The sequence below is a fragment of the Leptomonas pyrrhocoris genome, assembly GCF_001293395.1.
Source record: "Leptomonas pyrrhocoris isolate H10 chromosome Unknown, whole genome shotgun sequence".
Taxonomy (NCBI): domain Eukaryota; phylum Euglenozoa; class Kinetoplastea; order Trypanosomatida; family Trypanosomatidae; genus Leptomonas; species Leptomonas pyrrhocoris.
The window spans coordinates 56,146-76,129 of record NW_015438378.1 but is presented as its reverse complement, the minus strand read 5'-3'; the positions used below and the strand labels follow the sequence as shown (position 1 = coordinate 76,129).

At 55.7% G+C, this 19,984-nt stretch overlaps 5 protein-coding genes across 8 annotated transcripts; all 5 read right to left on the bottom strand.

The window, feature by feature from the left end:
• Positions 1-270: 270 nt before the first annotated feature.
• ABB37_08072 (putative leucine-rich repeat protein) lies at positions 271-1,707 on the bottom strand (the record flags this gene model as incomplete). Of its 4 annotated transcripts, none has more annotated exons than XM_015806934.1 (1): positions 271-1,707. In XM_015806934.1, exon 1 carries the CDS (start codon positions 988-990, stop codon positions 271-273), a length of 720 nt encoding a protein of 239 aa, XP_015654329.1. In that variant the 5' UTR covers positions 991-1,707. The 4 variants fall into 4 exon arrangements, with proteins under 4 accessions (XP_015654329.1, XP_015654330.1, XP_015654331.1 ...); XM_015806935.1 differs by having other exon boundaries at positions 271-1,699; XM_015806936.1 differs by having other exon boundaries at positions 271-1,205.
• Positions 1,708-2,251: 544 nt separating this feature from the next.
• On the bottom strand, positions 2,252-4,905 carry ABB37_08071 (putative nucleoside phosphatase putativeguanosine diphosphatase; the record flags this gene model as incomplete). The annotated part of the gene is made up of 1 exon (XM_015806933.1): positions 2,252-4,905. Exon 1 carries the CDS (start codon positions 4,349-4,351, stop codon positions 2,252-2,254), a length of 2,100 nt encoding a protein of 699 aa, XP_015654328.1. The 5' UTR covers positions 4,352-4,905.
• Positions 4,906-6,351: 1,446 nt separating this feature from the next.
• ABB37_08070 (putative mitochondrial hypothetical protein) lies at positions 6,352-9,787 on the bottom strand (the record flags this gene model as incomplete). Its single annotated transcript, XM_015806932.1, has 1 exon — positions 6,352-9,787. The coding sequence occupies exon 1, from the start codon at positions 8,599-8,601 to the stop codon at positions 6,352-6,354; it is 2,250 nt and encodes a 749-aa protein (XP_015654327.1). The 5' UTR covers positions 8,602-9,787.
• Positions 9,788-12,474: 2,687 nt separating this feature from the next.
• On the bottom strand, positions 12,475-15,801 carry ABB37_08069 (hypothetical protein; the record flags this gene model as incomplete). The annotated part of the gene is made up of 1 exon (XM_015806931.1): positions 12,475-15,801. Exon 1 carries the CDS (start codon positions 13,594-13,596, stop codon positions 12,475-12,477), a length of 1,122 nt encoding a protein of 373 aa, XP_015654326.1. The 5' UTR covers positions 13,597-15,801.
• Positions 15,802-16,693: 892 nt separating this feature from the next.
• On the bottom strand, positions 16,694-19,312 carry ABB37_08068 (putative mitochondrial DEAD/DEAH box helicase; the record flags this gene model as incomplete). The annotated part of the gene is made up of 1 exon (XM_015806930.1): positions 16,694-19,312. The coding sequence occupies exon 1, from the start codon at positions 19,097-19,099 to the stop codon at positions 16,694-16,696; it is 2,406 nt and encodes an 801-aa protein (XP_015654325.1). The 5' UTR covers positions 19,100-19,312.
• Positions 19,313-19,984: the final 672 nt, after the last annotated feature.

Below are 19,984 nucleotides of genomic sequence, written 5' to 3'. Positions count from 1 at the left end.
TTCCAAGTTGTAGAATACATCGCTACATACAGAGTTTACGTGGGGAAGCGACTTGGCGCGGGACCTGTTGAGGGGACGCGCTATCCACGGTTGACAGAGCGAGAGGGAAAAAAAAAGTAAAGATAAATGGAGTCTGTTCCATATACAGTGAGGACGAGATAACAAGAGGAAGAAGAATTTAACATCGGGTGGCCCTCTCCGACACTCACACAGGCACACAGAGGTATCACGGACGTGATGAGACGCCGGCAGCAAAACCAACAACCTGTCTTACTCGCTGGAGTTCGCTTGGACATGCGATGCGTCGTAGCGCTGCAGGCGGGTACGCACGTGGCTCGCACACTCGCTGGAGCACGCGAAGTGCACAAAAGGTAGCTCCCGCTCACCGAGGAATTTGTGGAACGTGATGAACACCTCGTAGTGCCTGGTGCGCGCACAGCACCCGCTGCAGTCGACGCTGCGCTGCGGTGGGACGAACATGGCGGCCGCGCCCCCCTCCACCTCCTCGCGCTTCAGCAGCGGGTTGTTCTCCAGCGTCACGACGCGCAGATTCGGTAGAAACAAGAGACAGCCAGGAAGGACACGCAACTTGTTGTTGCCCAGGTCCAGCTCCTCCAGCTCCTTCAGCTGCCACATCTCCAGTGGCAGCCACGTCAGGCGGTTGTTGTTTAACGTGAGTCGCTGCAGCTTAGAGAGGCGGCTGATGGTGGGGTCGATGCTGGTCACGGCGCCGTAGCACGCATTCAACCAGCGCAGCCGCGACAGCGCCGTAATACGGGGTGAGATGGCCGCTAGATTGTAGTTGTTGTCCACGTGGAGAACCTCCAGCTGGTTGCGCAGGAGGCTGATGTTCGCCGGCACGTCACCACCTTCGTGCCGGTGACTCAGAAAGAAGGTGTTGGAGCCGTCTTCAAGGGCCTGCTCGATGGCCAGGTCCACCGAGTCTGCTCCCTCCAGCAAGGTGTCGGCGGGGCAGGGGGCGACGAGCATCGTGAGGAGGCAAACAAGTACCGAAGGGGAGAGCTACAACAGCAAAAGTAGGGAGGGGAGGGAGGTCAGTACGGTGAAGGGAAAGGTTCACACGTCCAGGGTAGCAAGGAGGAGTAAAAGGCAGAGAGACAACTGCCAAAAAACAAGAAGAAGAATAAAGATGGCGGGAAAAGAAAAGGCGCGGGGACCTTGGCTGGTCACTCGGAGATTTCACTGCACGCAAAAAGAGACGCGGGAGAAGGGAGGAATACAATAATAATAAAACAGAAAAAGGCAGGTTTAACTAACACACTGGCGCTGTATGGGAAGCGATACAACCTTCTCGCTCGCTCGCTCTCTCTCTCTCGTTCAGTCCTCTACTGTGGTGATCAGAAATGGAGAGAACAACAACAACAAAACATCAAGAATATAAAGAATACCGAAGAGACAACTTGAGAACGCGTTTCTTGAACCGGCTCTGTGACGTCAACGGCGGTAAGCAGCACGGGTACTCGAAACACTTCAATGTACTTCGATACGCGTGCGTGAGTGCCAGCAACAAAGAGAGCAGCGCTGCGGAACAGGGTCGCCCGTCAATCCAATAGTGTGTCGTGCGGGCTGTGTGGGGTTGAGCTCGTGATGCTACGGCGAAAGACAGCGATCTGTGTTTGTTTGCGTTCGTGCGTATATATATATATATGGCTGTGTTTGATTTCAAGGGGAGAAAGCTGTAGTGCTTGTACGAAGGGTGGTAGTTCAGAAAAGGCAATCGTGAGAGTTGAGAGGGGAGCAACGGAGATGAGAAAGGGGTCTTGCGCAGCGGCGGGCGCCGTCACATCCAGCGCCAATCCAGCAACGGCATTCGAAAGAGAGATCGAGAAAGAGAGAGGGGAAAAAACAGACATCAACAACAAAGAAGGCGAGCCCGTCGCCATTGTTCTACGCACCTGCAGAAAGTCGCGGGACCCAATCGAGGCGAATGGAATACGTTCCGATTTCGAGTATAATAATTATTATGGCAGTAACAACATTTACTGTGAGTTCGCTTTAGAATATCAGGCGCGCTTTTTGACGTCGATGCGACTCGGGAGTGGGCGGCGTCACCGGGCGGAGAGCGCCGAGAGCAAGAAAAGAAAGGGAAATGAAAACCCGCACAGAGGTGCGATGCCTTACGTATACAGTTTTAGATATAAAAGAACTCCAGCGGTAAACAGCGACGACGATCAATGAGCAGCAGCGGCAACAACAACTACAATGCGCACATTCAAGGTCACGTCGATGACTAGGCGATGGAGATCAACGACGCACCCAACGTCCACGCCATCTCGTAGCCTTGTATTCTCTTCACCACATGCAGCGAGCGGTCCTGCGGAATGCCGTAGCCGTACTTCAGCAAAGCGTAGCTGTACGCGTAGTACATGCAGTCGTAGACCGGCTGGAGGCTGCTGCGAACCGTCGCCGTTTTTATGCTGTCCAACGTGAGCGCCGCGCAACGACGGACGCCGATCTGCTCCACGTCCGCCAGCCTCACCGCGAACTCATCGGGCGACACGGCGAGCGAGGTGGCATTGGCGGCCTCGAGCAGATCAAAAACGAACGAGATGACGTAGATGTCGCCGGCAAACTGCTCGAGCGGGGGCTGGTGGGTTCGGCCGATCCCGCAGTGTGCCGTCGGACACGACTCCCCCACGGGCCTCAGCAGCCGATCGCGGAACAAGTTCGCACAGGCAGTGAAGTTCGGGCCCGACACCGGTGTCCCCTCCACCGTTGTCGATGGCTTTGTGTTCGACACGCCAAGCGGGTCGGTGTAGCCGGCGGCGAAGCACGGAAAGGCCACCACCGCGATCGGGTCCGGCGACGGGCCGGTTTTGGCTTCCTCGATCGCGCCGTCGTCGCCGTCGCGCTCCGTCCTTTTTCCGTTGCCGTCGTTTCGCTCCCCCGCTCCGCCACCGCCGCCGAATAGAGCGTTGAACATGTCACCGTGCTGCTGCTGCTGTTCAGTGGGTGCCGCGGTGGTGGTCGTCGTCGACGGCTTGGCCGGCAACTTGCCTTGAATGCTGTACAGCAGCGCGCGGGTGGCGGCGTGCAGGCCGAAGCCTTCGTAGCAGTGCTGGTAGGCCCGGACCGGACGGCTGCCGAACTGTGCGGTGAACTGCTGATGGCTCGGCACGGTGTTAAACGCTGCCTCGTGCGGCTCAAACACCACCTGCGTCGAGCCTCCACCTAGATCGATGACGGCGACGGTGGAGTTGCTGCGGCTGCCGCCGCTGCGGTGCCCGTCAAACGAACCCAAAAGAAAATTTACTGTGAGCCACGCCATCGGCCCTTCCTCCTTGCCGTCCAGCATGCGCACCGGGGCGCTGCCGCGCAGCCAAAAAGACTCATTAAGGAACGCCTGTCGAATCGCACTTAACGTCGCTGTCGCCGTATCGGCGCCGACGCTGCGCAGGCCGGCGGTGGCTTTGAACTCCACCGGTGTGCAGACGTGCTGCTCCTGCGGCACGAACGCCTTGGCCGCGTCGAAGAGCTTCCGCAGTGCACGCGGTGCGTCCGCGACCGGGTTCGGCAGCTTCGTCAACGCGTCGTAGTTGTACCGGAAGAGCTCCTCGTCCAATTTTATTTCGTTGAGTATGTCACGCGGCCTCGTCGTGGTGGGGAGCGTCGCCAGCGCGTTCACCGACGGCGTCGCCGTCGTCGCGTCCTGCGTGGCCGCGTTGACTGAGTACTTGTAGACGTGCACGCGGTTGCCGGAGCTGCCGATGTCAAAGACGACGGAGAACTTCACGGGCGACTTCGCACACGCCGACACGCGGTCTGTGACGAGCTGCTGTCGGTTCACCTCCGTCAACTGTTGCACCAACGCCTTCTCCAGCGTTATCAGGTCGCTGCGGCGGTGCATCTCCTTTAGGTTGGTGAGGGACTCTAGCTGATCTAGCAGCCCCACCCGCCTCGTTTCGAGTTCGGCGAGGTAGGCCGTGATGTTCTTCGCCGTCGCGCCGAAGGCCTTCTTGCGTAGCGTATCAACGTCATCGGTGCACCGCTGCACCACCGAGCGTATCGAGGCCTCCCGCTCCTTCTCCATTTTGAGCGCCTCCTTCGCCGCCACCTCTCGCTCCTGCAGACTCGCAATGAGCTGCGCGTTGGTGAGCTTGTCGCCGTTTAAGTATGTTTTTCGCATCTGATCACACTTCTCCAACTCCACCTTGTTCTGGTTCAGCACACGAATGTTCGTGCTCATTAGGCGAGCTTTGCGTGGGTTGGCGGTGCTGGTGCCCACACCGTAGGCGGTCACGAAGACGATCACGAGCACGACGAGGCACACGGCGAGCGCGAGACGGCTGACGCCGCCGACAGTCTTGCGCACGCTGATGTGTCCCTTCATGGTGAGCGCGTCTAAACAACAATCTCCACAGCAATAACAATGAAAAAAAAAACGGAAATGAAATGGAAAGAAAGAAGTGGAGCGAGACGCCGCGCGGCCCAACCTCACAAGACAAGTTAGGGCTTCAATGCGAACAAAGTCAATGAGGAGTGAACAGTCGTAACACGCACACACACACACTACAGATGCAGACAACTGAAAGAAATGAATCTCTCGTCGATCAACTAACAGAAGTAATCGCAGCAAAATCTATGCCGAAGACGTGTTCGCGCGGATGTTAAACGGAGGAAAAAGAAACGAGTTGACTTATTGAAACTGCGTGATGTCCGGTGACCGACGACGGCAGCCGACGCTGTCGGGAAACAACGCTGCTGAGTTGAGTCGTGCTGTGCTGTGGGCGTACGGAACGCAAGAGAGAACAGAGAAACAACGCGACGTACTCTGCTCACCCACTCATTACTCCTCTCTCAACACACAAACAAACCAAATGTAGAGCAGAGGGTAAGTACACGAAGAGAGGGAGAAAGGAGGGAGGGCATGCAGAGGAGGGGACTGTTCAACGAGAGCGGCGCGTCATCGAAGCAGATATGTCGTTGTAATGGACGAGAAGAAAATAATAATAATAATAATGAAGGCGAGAGAGAAGAGAGAGAGAGAGGTGGGGAGGGGGGAGAGAGAGAAGAGGTGGATGTGGCGTAGGAAACAAAAGAAGAACAGAAAGCGACATATCAATAACAACAGGAGATCGCGGTGTTCCGCTGCAACCTCAACGAAGAAAAGAAGAAGGAAACAAACAAAAGAGACAGTCCGGAGGCGCGCTCAGTGCGCTTCGCAGCGCATGAAGGCGACGGCTCATGTTTGCAGAAGCGCCTTTGCGTTTTCCTCTTTGCGTCTCATTCGCAAGAGGTGAACCAACGCTGTACTCGGTGCCACCGACGGCGCTGACACGAGACAGCACATTTCGAGGGTAGACCTCGGTGATAAGAAATTTACCCCCCTTGAGCACCTCCTTTTTTGAGATCCCACCGCGAAGGCACATTTACGACTGTTTGTGTTTCTTCTCTTTCCTTTTCTTTCTTTCCTTTCATCACAGAATCGAGCGAGTCCAGTCCCCCCGTGTCACGGCACACGCGCAGGAATCTACGCCCACCGCCAGCAAATAACAACAACAATAACAACATAAGAATGCGAAGAAGAACTTTAAAAAAAAGAAAAGGAACGGTCAGGAGGAGAAGAGGAAAAGTTAACATCATCTTCGCGCACGCACGCACGCGCATGAAGACCATTTCTTTCCAAAAGAAACACAAGCTGGCCGCAATGCGGATGGCGCGCGTGCGACTTCGCTGCGCTCTCCCCTCCCCCCACCCTCACCCTCCGCGACAGCAACAACACTGGAGAAAGCAGTGACGCGACCAACGGGTTCCGCACACTCGTCGAACCACCGCTGAAAACATACACCAACGCCGCCAAAACGAGAAGAGAAGAAGGCAAAGAAACCCGCACAAAACACGCACGGGTATCGAGAAAACAAATGAAAGGCGATAGGTCCGCGCACGAGCACACTAGCGACGACTTCGTTAAGAAGGAAAAAAGAAAACCGAATAAGGAGTCGATCGCAAGAGGAGTTAAGAAGAAGGAAGTCGCTTTTGTGCATCTGTGTGTGTGGGTGTGCGTGTGTGCAGTGAACGATGCGGAAACAGGAAAGATAACAAGAACGGCTGCGTTTACTAAGAGCCGTTGATTGTGTGTGTGTGTGTCCCGTCTCTATACACAAGTCTCCCTCTTCTTCCTTTTGCGACTGCTCTTTGTCGCCCAGCACAGTCAAGAAGACGGGGAAGGGCGAAGAGACGAGGGAGGTAAAACAAAGCCATTTGGCGCTACCCCCTCTCACCGATCCCCCACCAACACCGAATGAAACCACACACACATGCACGTGCGTGAGCGCATTCGTACGCATTGAAGAAGAGAGAGATAGTAAAAGAAGAAGCAACAACTTCGCTTTACGCCGCCGGACTGTGCGACGTGCTCAGCTGCGGCGTGGTCAGCGGTGTCCGTCGCGGTGTACTCTCCGACGACGTAACAGGCCGCGGGGCCACCATGCGCGCGGTGTCCTGCACCAGCAGCCGCGTCGCGTGCGGTGTGCCCTCCGACGAGGCCGTCGTCTCGTCACGACTCAGGGAGGTGTTCATGTGGATGGAGGAGGAGGCGCGGAGAGCCGCTCCATCGCCGATTACCATGCCAATGGGGCAGGCGGCGGCAGAGGAGGGGATGGCCGGGCCGGCCAGATCGATATGCCCCGCGAACGACACAGGCGCACCGCTGCTGGGCAGCAGGAAGGGGTCGGGGGGGTGCTGCGGTAGTGCCCGCATGTCGTCGTCTCCCGCACCCGCACCTGGAACACTGCCACCAGCCCCAGCCCCAGCAGCGGCCGGTGTGGCCAGCCCCCCGATGTACGGGGAGATGGAATTTCCACGACTCGCGACGGCGCTCACTGCCCGAAACTTCGGCGTTGCGCAGGTGCTGCTGGCGCTGGAGATGATGTCGCCACCGATGCGGGAGCTGTTCAAGAGCCGGTCCAGCTCCATCTCCAGCGCCGTCTCCTGCGACGCAACCTTCTCATTTACGGCAGTGCTTGCATTCTTCAGTTCCTGCCGCAGGGCCTCCGCACGGGACTCCTGCTCCGCCTTGTGCTCCTTCTCCCGCTTCAGTCGACGCTCTAACCGCTCGCGAGTGGCCACATACTGGTCAGCTTGGCTCAGCGCATCGGACCGCAGGCTCTCCGCCGCGGCAATCTCCTCGCGCAGGTAGCGGATCATCGCGTTCGGGTCGTAGGCGGCGTCGGCGGCGGTGGTGGTGGCCGTGTTGGAGCTCGCGCCGCTGACCCGGCTGCTGCTGCGCTCGTGGAACGTCGTGGCCAAGACGCCGCCTCCCACGTGTGCGAGGGAAGGCACCGCAGCCGCAGGTGCTGGTACTGCCGATACCGTTGATGCATCCGCGGTGGTCAGCGCAGACGGGGTTGTTGCCATCACGCTACTGCCGCCCTCCGCCGTGCCCTCGCCCAGACCCATATCCTCCACCTCCTGCACGAGCTGCTCCAGCTGCTGCAGGGAGCTCGTCTGCTCCGCGAGCACGCGGTCGAGCTGCTCGCGTTGGGTGTGTAGTTTCTGCAGCCGCCCCTGCAGCCGCTCCGCGATCTCCTGCTCCTCTCGCTTTAGGTGCTTCGACAGATCCTTGATGCTCTGCTTCGTGTCGTGCAGCTTCTTCTCCTGGGAGGCCTTCTCCAGCTCCATGTTGCGCAGGTGGGCGACCAGCTTGGCGCGGTGCCGCTTCGTTGCCTCGAGCCGCCGCAGTAGCATATTCGCGATGCTGTCCTGTCGACGCTCGATGTCGGCGTAGTTCGCGCGCAGGCCCTCCTGCAAGGTGGCCAGCGCCTCCCGCAGACGTAAGACCGCCGTGCGCAGGACTAGGTTTTCGCCGCGCATCTGGTCCACCTTCTCCTCCAGCACCGCCCGGGTGAGGGTCGCCGCCTCCCCCTCGAAGTCGTCCAGCGGAGGCGGCGGCGCCGGCGTAGAGAGGTTCGCGGCGCCGATGCTCACCGTCGCGCTGATGCTGTGCCCGCTGAAGGGCGACGGATGTCGGCCGTGACCGGGGGCCGTCGCGCTGTCCCGCGGGGTGCAGAAGCCGGTCGTGTAGAGGCTGTGCGAGGCGCTCTGCGGGCCCTGCGAGGGCGAGTCCCCCACATCCACCAGCGGAGGGGCGGTGGGGAGGGCGCCGAGGCTACGACCGCACCGCGTGCCGGTACGACCGGCGCCGCTCAAGGCCGAGGCACGGTTGTCGCTTTGGTCGTCGCGTGAAGACATTGGTGTGTGGCAAGTGCTGCTCGGTGCCCGGCCCCGCACGCTGGCCGTCGCCGACACGTTGAAGCCGCCCCCTGCGTTGACGCGGTCCGTGGCCTGCGAGTGGCGCGAGCTGTCGCGGGTGGCGGCGGCGCTCGAGAAGGAGCGGTGGCTGGAGGGCCACTGCAGAGACCCGCGCGGCGTCGGCTGCTGCTGCGGGTCCATGAAAGAAGGCCGACGCCGTGGTGTACTATCGTGAAGCGGGACCGGCTTCTCACCGGCGACAGCGTTCGCCGCGGCGGTGACCAAGTTCGCCTCGCCGACGCTGGTGAAATTGGCGGAGATGATGGTGGTTTTGGAAGCGGTGCGGGAGTGCGGCGCGGTGGGCCCCGCCAACGGCGCAGCGGCCTCCATCACGCGCTCGTGCTTTGGCTGTTGGTGCTCTCTCAAACAGCAGCGCCGGCCTGCAAATGCTGCTACGGAGAACGCGGTGAGGGAAGGAGAGAAAAATATAAATCGGTCGTGGCGCTCTTCCAGCTAAAGCAACAGCAGGAAAAAGAGGGGGAAAAAACGAAACTAAAAATGTGCTCAGGCGCCCCACCAGCGCTGCAGCGGCAGACGGCGATACGAACTACGCTTCCTTTCGTTTTCTATCTTTTAACGGAACCCGTCTCGCACGCGTTGACAGCAGCGACCTCCGCAGCAGAAATAATCCTTTTTCTGCGTCTTTTGAATGGGAGAAAGAGCAACCTGCTACGCCGCGCCCTGCGACGGTCTGTATTATCCTTCTTTCCTTCTTCCTTCTGTGAATGTCTGTGTATGTGTGCGTGAGTGTGTCTGCGCTCACGTGATTCCGAGGCCCTTCACTGGCGGCGATGTCGGGCAGCGGGGCAGAGCGGGAGCGACGTCACGTAAAACAGAAGAAGAGGAGGAATTGAATCGAGCAGTAAAATAATAAAGAATGGCGACGAAGTCAGCGCGCTCCGACAGCGCAGGAGCCAAAAGGAAAAAAAACCTCGGCGACTGAAATGATGATGACAATAATAAGTTGTTGGGGCGAGGAACCGCCGTGGGATGCGCGTCGCACGGAGCAGGTTATGAGAGGAGAAGAGAAGACTCACCCAAAATAAGAAGAGCAACGCACACACCACGCAGGAAGCAAAATCTCCAGAATCTGACAAAATAATGTTTCAAGCACACCTGGAAAGAAAAGAGAAAAAAGAGAAAAAGAAAGTTTTTGTTTTCAAATTACGATCAGCGATGGGGGAAAAAATCACAGCGGTGCACCGGCGTAAAGGTTTGGGCCCATCAAGATCAAAACAAAACAAAGAAGAGGGAAAACAGCAGCTGGAGCAACGAAACAACAAGATGGATATAAATATATATAGTTGTATCTACGTTGCTTGAGGCGAAGAGCGTACGTACAACGAAGTGCGCTTGCAAAAAGAAAAAAAAAGTTGTGTGTGTGTGCCCTTAAGGTTCCGTGAAGGAGATGAAGATCGCTCTTCACTATATATATATATATTGTGTGAGATGTGTGAATGTAGGGGTGGGCGATGCAGCGAGCCACGTATGCATGCGCTACTGACTCTCTTGTGCTGAGCATCGGGTGAGTTCACATGCGCAGTGTAGGCGGTGCGCGGCAGAAGTCAAATACACCCAGACGCGTATACGCGTTTATGGTGATGTCGTACGCCCCGCGTGAGAGGAGGAGGAGGAAGATGGAGGTTGTAGATGGTAAATGGAGAGCAGTCCTGTCGCCATACCAAATGGCAAAGGAGAACAGCAAAACCACACATACTGCTCCAATGGAAGCACACGCACACACCACATACCTCGGGGTTGGACCGTCTTCGTACGCTCGTTCGATGTTCACCCTGTCTCATTCAAAAAAAAAAAGGAGACGTGAATCGGAAAGAAAGAACTATTTTTCCTCTGCATTGTTGTTGTGTAGGCTGAGCGCAGCGCCCCTCGCAACGCGTAACGCTTCGACGCTGTTCTTTTTACGGAGATGGAGTTTACTGTTATTATTATTAAACGCACAAGTCATTGGATTAGTACACTTTAATACCATCATTGTAGTATATATATATATATATATATATATATATATATATATATATATATATATATATATATATATATATATATATATATATATATATATATATATATATATATATATATATATATATATATATATATATATATATATATATATATATATATATATATATATATATATATATATATATATATATATATATATATATATATATATATATATATATATATATATATATATATATATATATATATATATATATAGATAGATAGATAGATAGATAGATAGATAGATATGCATGTTTGTTTGTTTTCTCTTTTGATATCCCAATCAAGTCGCAATGGGCGGAAGGCTTTAAAAAAAACAACGGAGAAGAAAAAAATGGTGATTATAATAAAGAAGAGGCGTGCGCTGGGTATTCACAGGCGTCACACGTACGCCACACAGTTTACAGAAGATATATCCAAACGATCTGACAATAACAGAAAATAGAAATGAAAAGAGAAGAGAGAGCGAAATCATAACAACGTACGTGGGCAATAGGCTTCTTTTTTTTAAAACTCTGCCGTCGTCTTCAGTTTTCCCCCCCCCCCCCCCCTTCCTCATACCTGTCTCCGTCTTCCTCTGTTCTTCGTACGGCTAACATTGAAACCATGCTTGCATGATGGCGCTGCCCTCCATCTCAGCTGGGCCACCACCCACCCCCCTCCTCACCGAGTCAGTTCGAGCCGGACGCGACATCGGACAGGGAGGTGAATAGAAGAAAGAAAAGGAAAAGAAAGGGAGAGGAGCAAGCGAGGGGAGGGGGGAACAGATTTCATGTCAACGCATGTTTAGACCTCTACAAAAAAACACTTAAAGAACATGGAATTGAAACGACCACCAACAGCAGCAGCTGCAGCAAACCAGAACCAAACAAGCAAACGATTTGCAGTGGATAGGACCAGCGGTCCCACACATCTTCATTTCCGTTTTTCCTTTTGAAACAATGTTCGAGAGGCAGAGAGAGGGAGAGAGAACGACGGCGTGGAGGAACGTTTCTTTCTGTCGTGTCCTCCATGAAAAAAGGAGGAGAAGAAAAACATCGACGATCGCAGCGGCAACAAGGGAGAAACATAACAAGAGAAAAAGGGAAAAACCGAGACAGCACACGCCGTTGCCCTCCTCACACGCGCAGAGACGGACATGGACAGACACAGACAGACACAGACACACAATCACACCTATGTGTACTGCTTAAATGGCCGTGTCTGTTCTAAGAGGAGCACCACCACCACCACATGCACTAACGCACCAAGTCACTGTGCTGGCAATCGCCAGGAGATATTCAAACAGAGGGAAAACGAAGAAAGCAAAAGAAAAGATCATCAACGGAGAGAGAGGACGCAGGAAAAGAGAGGGTGGTAACAGTAAACAAATATTTTTTCTTTTTAGAAAACGAGGGAGACGGTGGAGTCAGAAAACTGAACAAAACAAAGTTTCGACTCCCCAGCACAGAAGCCGTGCACTTCCGCTTACTTAACAATAAAAAAGCGTAGAGAAGTGGGAATAAATAAACCAAAATGTGTGTAGAAAGCAGATACATGAATAGCGGCAGCTGTCATCAAAGAAACATACGTTATGTGTGATCACACGCAAGAAAGAGAAGGAAAGCGTACTGTCCAATTGTGCTGTTTTTTTTTTCCTTTGTTGCCCTTGTTGACTCTTTCTTTTTTCTTCCCTCTTGTCGACGAGCGTCACGAAGAGGAGGGCGAGAGAGCAACGGGATTTACTCGCACGCCAGCAGCGCAAATAGAATTGGCGGACAGCAGCTGCGTGTGACCACCAACGAGAAATAGACGGGAATGGAAAGGAAAAGAACGAAGAGAGAGAGAGAGAGAGAGAGAGAGAGAGAGCGAGTGACCTCATTTTCGGATGAAGTCGCTCGTGACAAAGAAACCCAAAACACAAGAACAACAGTAAAACAAAAGAGAAACAGAAGAGCAAAAGCAGTGAAGACGAAGAAGACAAAGAAAAAATGCATGTAAAAGAAAGAAGGCAACAACGCGTTTGTTTCCACGCAAGGTGGCGCGACGGCGGTGGCCCTCTCTCCGCACCTCACGTGTCACCGTGCCAAATATGTATTCCACACACACACGCACACAGTGCTGTGTGCACGTACATCCAGCGTCCCACCTTGGGGAGCTTGATTTTCTTCTGCTTTCTTGCGTTCTCTCCCCGCTTCACAGCCCGCCCGTGTACGGCGGCGGCGCCGCAGCAAACGACGGCGTGCCGCGCAGCGAGCTCACCGCCGAGACAAATGGCGGCGCCGACGCAATGAAGGAGCTCCCGCCTGCGACGCTGTAGGAGGCGTAGTGCGGTGGTTCGCTGACCGGCCCCGCAGCCGCTGCTCCCGTCCGCCCGGTGCCGACCTGCGCGACAGAGGTGCCGAGGAAGGTGTTGCTGGTGATGGACGAGTTCGGCCCCGCCATGCCGGCCGCCGGCGGCAGCGAGTACCTCGGCAGCGGCGACACCGGCGGCGAGTTGCACCCCGCCGGCGGCGTGTATGGCGGCGTGAGCTTCGACAGCGGCTGCAGTAAGAAGATGCCGTTGCCGTTGCGCAGCAGCACCGTTTCCTGCGGAGCCGCCGGCATCGGAGGCACGTACGTCGCCATCGCCGGTGAGCGCTCCTGCGACGGCGAGGGTCGGCCCGGCAGGGAGACGGGGGTGCCGTGAGATTTCGCCATCGCCTCCGCAAACGACGGCGGTGGCGGCTTGATGGAGGCCGGCGTGGTGGCTAGGTGCGGGATGCCGGAGTAGCAGTTCACAAACGGGCTGCGGGGGGCAGTGCTGGGCGTGCCGTACGCCGGCGGTGGCGGCGGCGGCGGTGGCGGCAGGCTGGCCGCCGAGGAGTAGGACGCGTTGCCCTCCACGGTGAAGCCGCCGCCCGCCGCCGTAGCGGTGGCCGTCGCTGACGAGCGAATGGCGCCGCCGTACATCGCGGCGAACCCCTTCGCCCCACCGCTGCTGTCCGTCACGGAGAAGAGCACCCCGGCCGCGTTCTCGTCGGAGCTGCGGTCGATGACGCCGCCGCGGCCGCTGTCCGCCTCCACGTCGCTGTCCACCGCGCGCACCTCATTCAGCAGGCGCAGCAGCACATCGTTCGGGTTCTCCTCGTCGTCGTCGTCGTCCTCGGCGGTGAGGCCGGGGAAGAAGGTCGGCCGCCCCGCGAGGGCCGCGACGCCGCTGTCTGCGCCGTGGACCGCGTCCACGTTGGTGGAGAAGGCGTCCTCGTTCACGTGCGACGCCGGGCCGGCCTCGGCGGAGTACTGCAGGGCCCGCATCTGCAATTCAAAGTCCCCCATCTTTAACTTTATTCTCTTCTTTACGGAGGAATGAAAAAAAAGAAGGGAGTTTTACGTCGTTAACAGAAATAAAACCAAAAACAGTAAACAAGCAATCCGAGATAAAACGAATGCCAGTACGATTTACGTCGCACCTTAGCCGAGCTCTTCCTTCCTTTGAGTTTAAGGAAATCACGCACGACGCGCCACGTACGAGGCAGCTCTGAGCCGGGATTCAGAAAAGGAAGTTTTTTCTTCTCTTTTTACGCTATTTACGGCTATCATGCGCACCAACACCTTCCTTTCTTCTCTCCCCGCTCCGGCCGTTCAGCGGGGGAAAGAACAAAAAAAGAATAAAATTTTTCCTCCTTCAAGTTGACACCGCACGTCGCAGTCCGAAAGGCGACGGAAGAACGCGTGAAACAAGAGAAAAAGAAAGAAACACGCCGATAACGGGACCGGCTTTGGAAGCGAACAAACAAACAAACAACAAAAGACGTTGCCGCCGCACCTTTCCAGCTGCGTCACAACAACAACAACAACAAAGGCAAGAGAAACAAACAAAAAGAGAGAGAGACGGAGAGCGTTGAACAATGATGAGGAGAACCTAACACGACGGATCCCTTTGCTTCTCGCACGAGTTACGCAGTAAATAGAGCAAGACACAGGGTCGTACACGCACGCCAGAGTAAAGAAGGTGGAGAAAATAGTCAACAAATACCAAAACACGCACTTTCCTCTATAACTATATTTCTTCACCCATACGAAGGCACTGACTCTTGCAAATACAAAAAGTGTATATATAGAAAAAAGGAAGGTGCGTCAATACAAGTCAAGGAAGGAAAATAGAAGAAACAAAGAGATGAAGCGGAATATTGAGATCGTTTTGGAATATGCGTTGGAAGAGAAACAGCGTTGAAGACAGAGAAGAAGGGGCGAGGGAATGTACGGGCACAAAGCCTAACAAATGTGAAGAACAGTATTCTTGACTTTGCCGTTTCGATCAACGATGAAAACAAGAAAAAAAAAGGTCGCTGACACTGCCGTTTCTGTTGCTGTTCTTTATTCCTTTCTTAAATACACTAAATCAGAATAGATAACAGGAAGAAAAATAAAGCATATATAAAAAGGTGGTTAAGACGATTTGACAAGTCAAACAAACTACAAAAGAAAATAAAAACAGGGAGGATCTCGAGTGAGCAGTTCGGTTGCGGTGCGTCTTCTTCCTCTTTCTTTCTTTCTTTCTTTCTTCAAAGCCCTTTGATCGCTTTCTGCTGCCTCGGAGCCCACACGTTTGCACGCGGACGCAGAACGAGATTATAAACCTTTTCTTATGCCTTTTAAACCTTTAAACCAAGTCGATTATTCGAATTATTTTTCCCTTAATGAGTTATCTATAATTCTTTTTATATATGAAAAAGAACGAAAAAGCACTGTAATGAGAAATGCACCTTTGTTTTCGAGTGTTACGTAAGCCCACCTCGTATTGAGTTGCCTGCTGCTTTTACGGTGTTTGGCTCCACTCGGCGTGTCCGGCGTGCCACCACAACTCTTCTCCGCAGTTCGAAGAAGTGGAAGGGAGGGAGCGAGAAATTGGCGAAGAACGAGGCGTCAAACCGCGGCACTACTGCTCCCTGCCAGAAAAGGAGAAGAAAGCAAAACACGAAAAGGATGACGCTTTACTGAAAAAAGAAAAACCAGACGAGTGCGACGCGTCTTTTCCTTCTTTCCTTTCCCGCGTGGATGCGTGCGTGCAGGTACGCGCGTGTGCGTGTGCGTGTGCGTGACGAGGCGAGGTCAGTCCCACAGCACCCTTAATGAAAGAGAGAAGAGGACGACGGTGAACGGGTTCAAGAGGAGGGAGGGGGAAGAAAACAATAAAGTATATATATGCGAACGCACGAAAGGAATCACCACACTAATCAAAAACCAAACGAAAAACACCAACGAAAACCTCCGAAGAAGGCTTTAGTCGGGGGGGGGGGGAAAGGAATCCAAGAGAAGTGTATCCTCCTTTTTCTCCTCCCCCTTCACAGTGGACAACGGCGCGTGGTAGCAGTTGGACGCCGCGCTGCCTGTCTCTTCTCTTTTCTGGTCAACACGAATAAAACGGAAGAGGAGGGACTATAAATAAAAAAACAATTCTGTGTTTCTTTCTTTTTCCTAAGAAGTCTGTGTAAGTGACGAAATAATTCTGCTTACGTGAACTGCCATGTACACATCCCTGGAAACGCAGAGAGGCATCGGTGTATTAGTATTAGTATTATTAAGAGGCGTAGTGGAAAAGAGAAGAGGAAGGAGGGGTAAAGGCGAGCAGAGAAAGGAGACAGAGAGCTTATGCACCAACAACGCGCTCCATTTTCTTTATTCTTATTATGATGAGACACGAGACACCGCCCGCGTGTTGCCCATCCGTAGTGGGAAAACAACAACAACAAGGCGCCCGTTGCGGTTCGCCCTGCCAGCGCACGCCACGGAGGCAAAATACGGCAGCGTTACCCGGAGGTGGACAGCACGCATCTCATTTCGGCAGCTCAGCTTTTCCTTCTCTCTCTTTCTCTCTTCGTTTTGATGGAATGCAGCTGCGTTACTGCGTCGCCAAAAAGAAAAAACGGAAAGTGACAATAACCGAGGGCTTTCGGTTGCGCAAATGAACGAAAGCATTTTCTTTTTCTTCAATAATAGGAAAGAAAGGAGGTGCGGTGTTGCCTGCGCAACCGCGTGGCCTTCTCCACATCCCCACGGCTTGTCTCCCATCGCTTCCTTAGTTACGTCGCCACAACAAACTTCGTTTACTTCAAAAAAAGAAAAAAGAGGAGGAAGATAAAGGAAGAGAAAGGTGCGCTGCGTCCTTGTCGTTACCGCGCACAAGTTTTACCATTTGATTGTTTCCTCTGACGGAACGCTAAAAAAAAAAGCAGCTGCCCTTTTTTGGTTTGTTTTGGTGGGCCGCCGCCCCGTACGCCCGCAGCGCTGACGCGCCTCGTACACAACACGCACCGCAGAGACTCAGCACTGCGAACCATACATCACCGCTTTGTCGTTGGCGCGGCTCTTGCAGCAACGGCAACACCCCCGCCCCTTCTTCTCATGGCGGTGGGCGCCACTCCCTTCCTCTCTAGGACGATGTCCCCAGCGGCTTCTTGTCCGACTCGGACAGAAACCCCGAGAGGGACTCCACCTGCTGCCGCATCTCGCGACGGCCACGGACGCGCCACTTCGTGTTCGACGCGGCGTGATTCTGCAGGCGCAGCACCGGCGTGTCCCAGCTGTCCTCTCCGCCGGACGCCTCGATGTCGCGGATCATCGCTCGAGTTTCCTCACTCAACGCGTGGCCCGTCTGCTTCTCCACAAACTTCGCGATGAGCGGCACCCGCGCATCCCCCGCGGTGAGGAACGTGTGCGACGTCCCTTGGCGGCCGGATCGACCGACCTGGCTGACGCGCTGCATATAGATCTCCGTCGACGCCGGCAGGTCGTAGTGGATGACGTGCTCCAGCTCTTCCACGTCCAGCCGCTTCGTGGCAACGTCGGTGCCCACCAAAATGCGGATGTCACCGTGCTGGAAGGACTTCAGCACCTCGTTGCGTCGCCGCGCCCGCAGCCCGCTGTGCACGAACTTCACCATCGACGACGGCGCCGCGAGCGCCTTGATCAGATCGGCGGCCACCTGCTCCGCCGTCTCGCGGTAGGCGCAGAAGACGACGACTTGATGGCGCTTCAAGATGGCCCGTGTGTCGTACAGGCGCTGGATCGCCTTGATGCGGTCCTCCTTGCTGGGCAGCGCGTACAAAATCTGGCGCACGTTCACGTTCGTGTGCTCCTCGCGGGTCACCATGACGGTCACGGCGAGCGGGGACATGTAGCGGTGCACCATCGACTCCACCGCCGGCACCACCTCACTGCACCAGACGGACAGCTGATGCGCCACCCTGTTGTCCTTCGTCTTCTTGAGCACAAATTCCAGGTGCTCCCGCATGGACACACCGTCCGGCGTTGGGGCCGCCTCGAGGATCTCGTTTGCTTTGTCGACGGCCATCACGTGGGTGTTGTCCACATCCACCACACCATCCCGCAGGAGGGCGTGCAGACGTGCGGGGGTGCTCACGAGCACGTCGCAGCCGTTCTTCTTCTGAATGGCCGCCCGCTGCTTCTCCTCCTCCTCCGCGGTGGAGCGGTAGGCCGTGATAAGACGCACGTCCTCGCCGGTGAGGCTGACGTACATGGCGGCGGTGCGCATGACGGTTTGACGGGTGGGGCAGAGCACAACGACTATGGGGTGGGCCACCACCGCAGCCGCCGGCTCCTCCGGCTGCTCTTGTGCGACGGTGGACGAACCTCCCGCTGCTGCGTCGCCACCCGGAGAAGAAGACTTTGCCTTGTCAGCGACCGCCGTGTCGCCCTTCTCTGCCGCCTTCACCTTCACCAACACCGCGATGGAGGGAACGGCGTAGGCGACGGTGGTGCCGCTGCCGTTCGGCGATACGCCGACGACGTCGCGTCCGCGCATGAGCTGCGGGATGGCGGCGGACTGTAGCAGCGTCGGCCGCGAGAAACCCGAGTCCTCGAGCCCTTGCATCACGCGGTGCGGCAGCACATCGGCCGCCTCGCGAAAGTGCTGGAAGGGCTTCACGGGTGCGGGCTTGTGATGCTCGTCGAGCACCTGCACCTTCCACGCAATGCTGTGCTGCAGGCTCGTGGACTCCACGCGGCCCTCGCTCTCCATCACCTCGCCGTACATCGCCGCGTCCGTGTCCTCCTCGCTCTCCGCCTTCGCCTGCCGAAGACGCTTGCCGGCGCGTGTTTTTTGGGCGCCGCCGGGGCCGAACTTCTTCACAAAGCGCAGCGGCGGCGGCAGCCCGTCCGGCCGCGGGAAGACGACCGGCAGCGGGTGACCCGGCACAAGAGCGATGCCGTCGACGGCGCGGCGTGAGTCGAGCATGGCCGCCGCCATGGCCGCCGCACCACCCGCCACCTGCTTGTTGCGCCCCGAGCGCATTTCCGCATTGTTCGCTTCATCTTCGGCCTGGCGGGTCGCGGCTTCCGCGTCGACGGCGGCCGTTGACGCGGTGTCAGCGCCGCCGCTGCCGCCGCCGCCGGCACCGCTGAAGCCGCCGGTGCCGTTCACCTCTGTACTCCGCACGTCCTGCAGCCGGAGGTCGTTGAAGAGGATCGTTGGATCGTAGCTGTGGATCTTCGCGGAGGAGAAGATGCGGTTAGCGTCGCCGGCGCCGAAGGTATTCGGCTCGCCGTACAGCTTGAACGCCGCGTTGGACACGTCGAGCGGGTAGGCGTAGGAGGAGCCAAGGCCGTCCGCGGAGTCAGAGGAAGGGTCGCCCATCGGTGTGGCCGGCGGGGCCGCGACGTTGGGCATCGACATGCCGGAGACGACGGCCTCGTCCGGCATCGGCGTGTCCACGAAGGTGCGGCGGGCAATGACGGCTACGAGGGCAGCGGTTTGGGCGGCCGGGCCGCGTGGGCGGCGCAGCGCAGACCGTACGCTGAGGCAAACACGCGCTCGCATCTCCGCACAACACCACAAGAAGAGAAGAAGAAATAAAACAACAGAAGAAGAATGTGAGCCAATCAGCAGACGCTGCCTCCTCGACGCGGCGTGGACGTATACCGATGCGCACAAGCGTGTGGGGGACTGCGGTGCTGAGCGGTTTGCTTCGGGAACAACAAAACTCCAACGATGTCTCTACGCGACTCTTTCGTTTGTTGGCACCACACACCTACAAAATGGCATCGCGCAGAGGAGCGGAGGAGCGACAGCGACGAGGACGGAGGTCGAGATGATGAGAGTGGGAACGGCACTAAAACGACAGTAACAACAGCTCGACGGGAATACCAAACTGCATCAGCTCGGACCATCCATCACAACGCGCTCTAATGTGGGTGTATGCATGCGAGAGGGAGAGAGAGGTGTTCCCACGGCTTTTTCCCAGCAGGCTTCTTCGCATTTGCTGACTCCCACAGCGTGCGTCACATCCGAAGAAAATATGGAGAGAGAAGACGACGACGTCCATGGTGATCTGTCAGCTGCTCTCGTGCTTGTTCTCCTAGGGGAACACAAAAGTTGGAGGTCCACCATCGATTCGGCCACGGCGACATCAATGCCACCTCTAGCTTTCTGATTCGATATGCATGAACAACAAGTGCAGCAAGAGAGAGAAGAAGAAGAGGAGCTATAATAACACACAAGCGCACGCACACCCCCAACGAAAGAAAGTGACACTACCCACGCAAAACACGCAAAGCACGGGAGAAATAAAAATCCGTGCAGCATCGAAAAAGTTCCTTTCCAACCAGAAGACAAGACAGAAAAGAGCAGAACGACAGACCAGCAATAAGGAAGAAATACCGAAGACAACAGAAATCGAGACACTATCCTTTCCCTTCCGTTCGA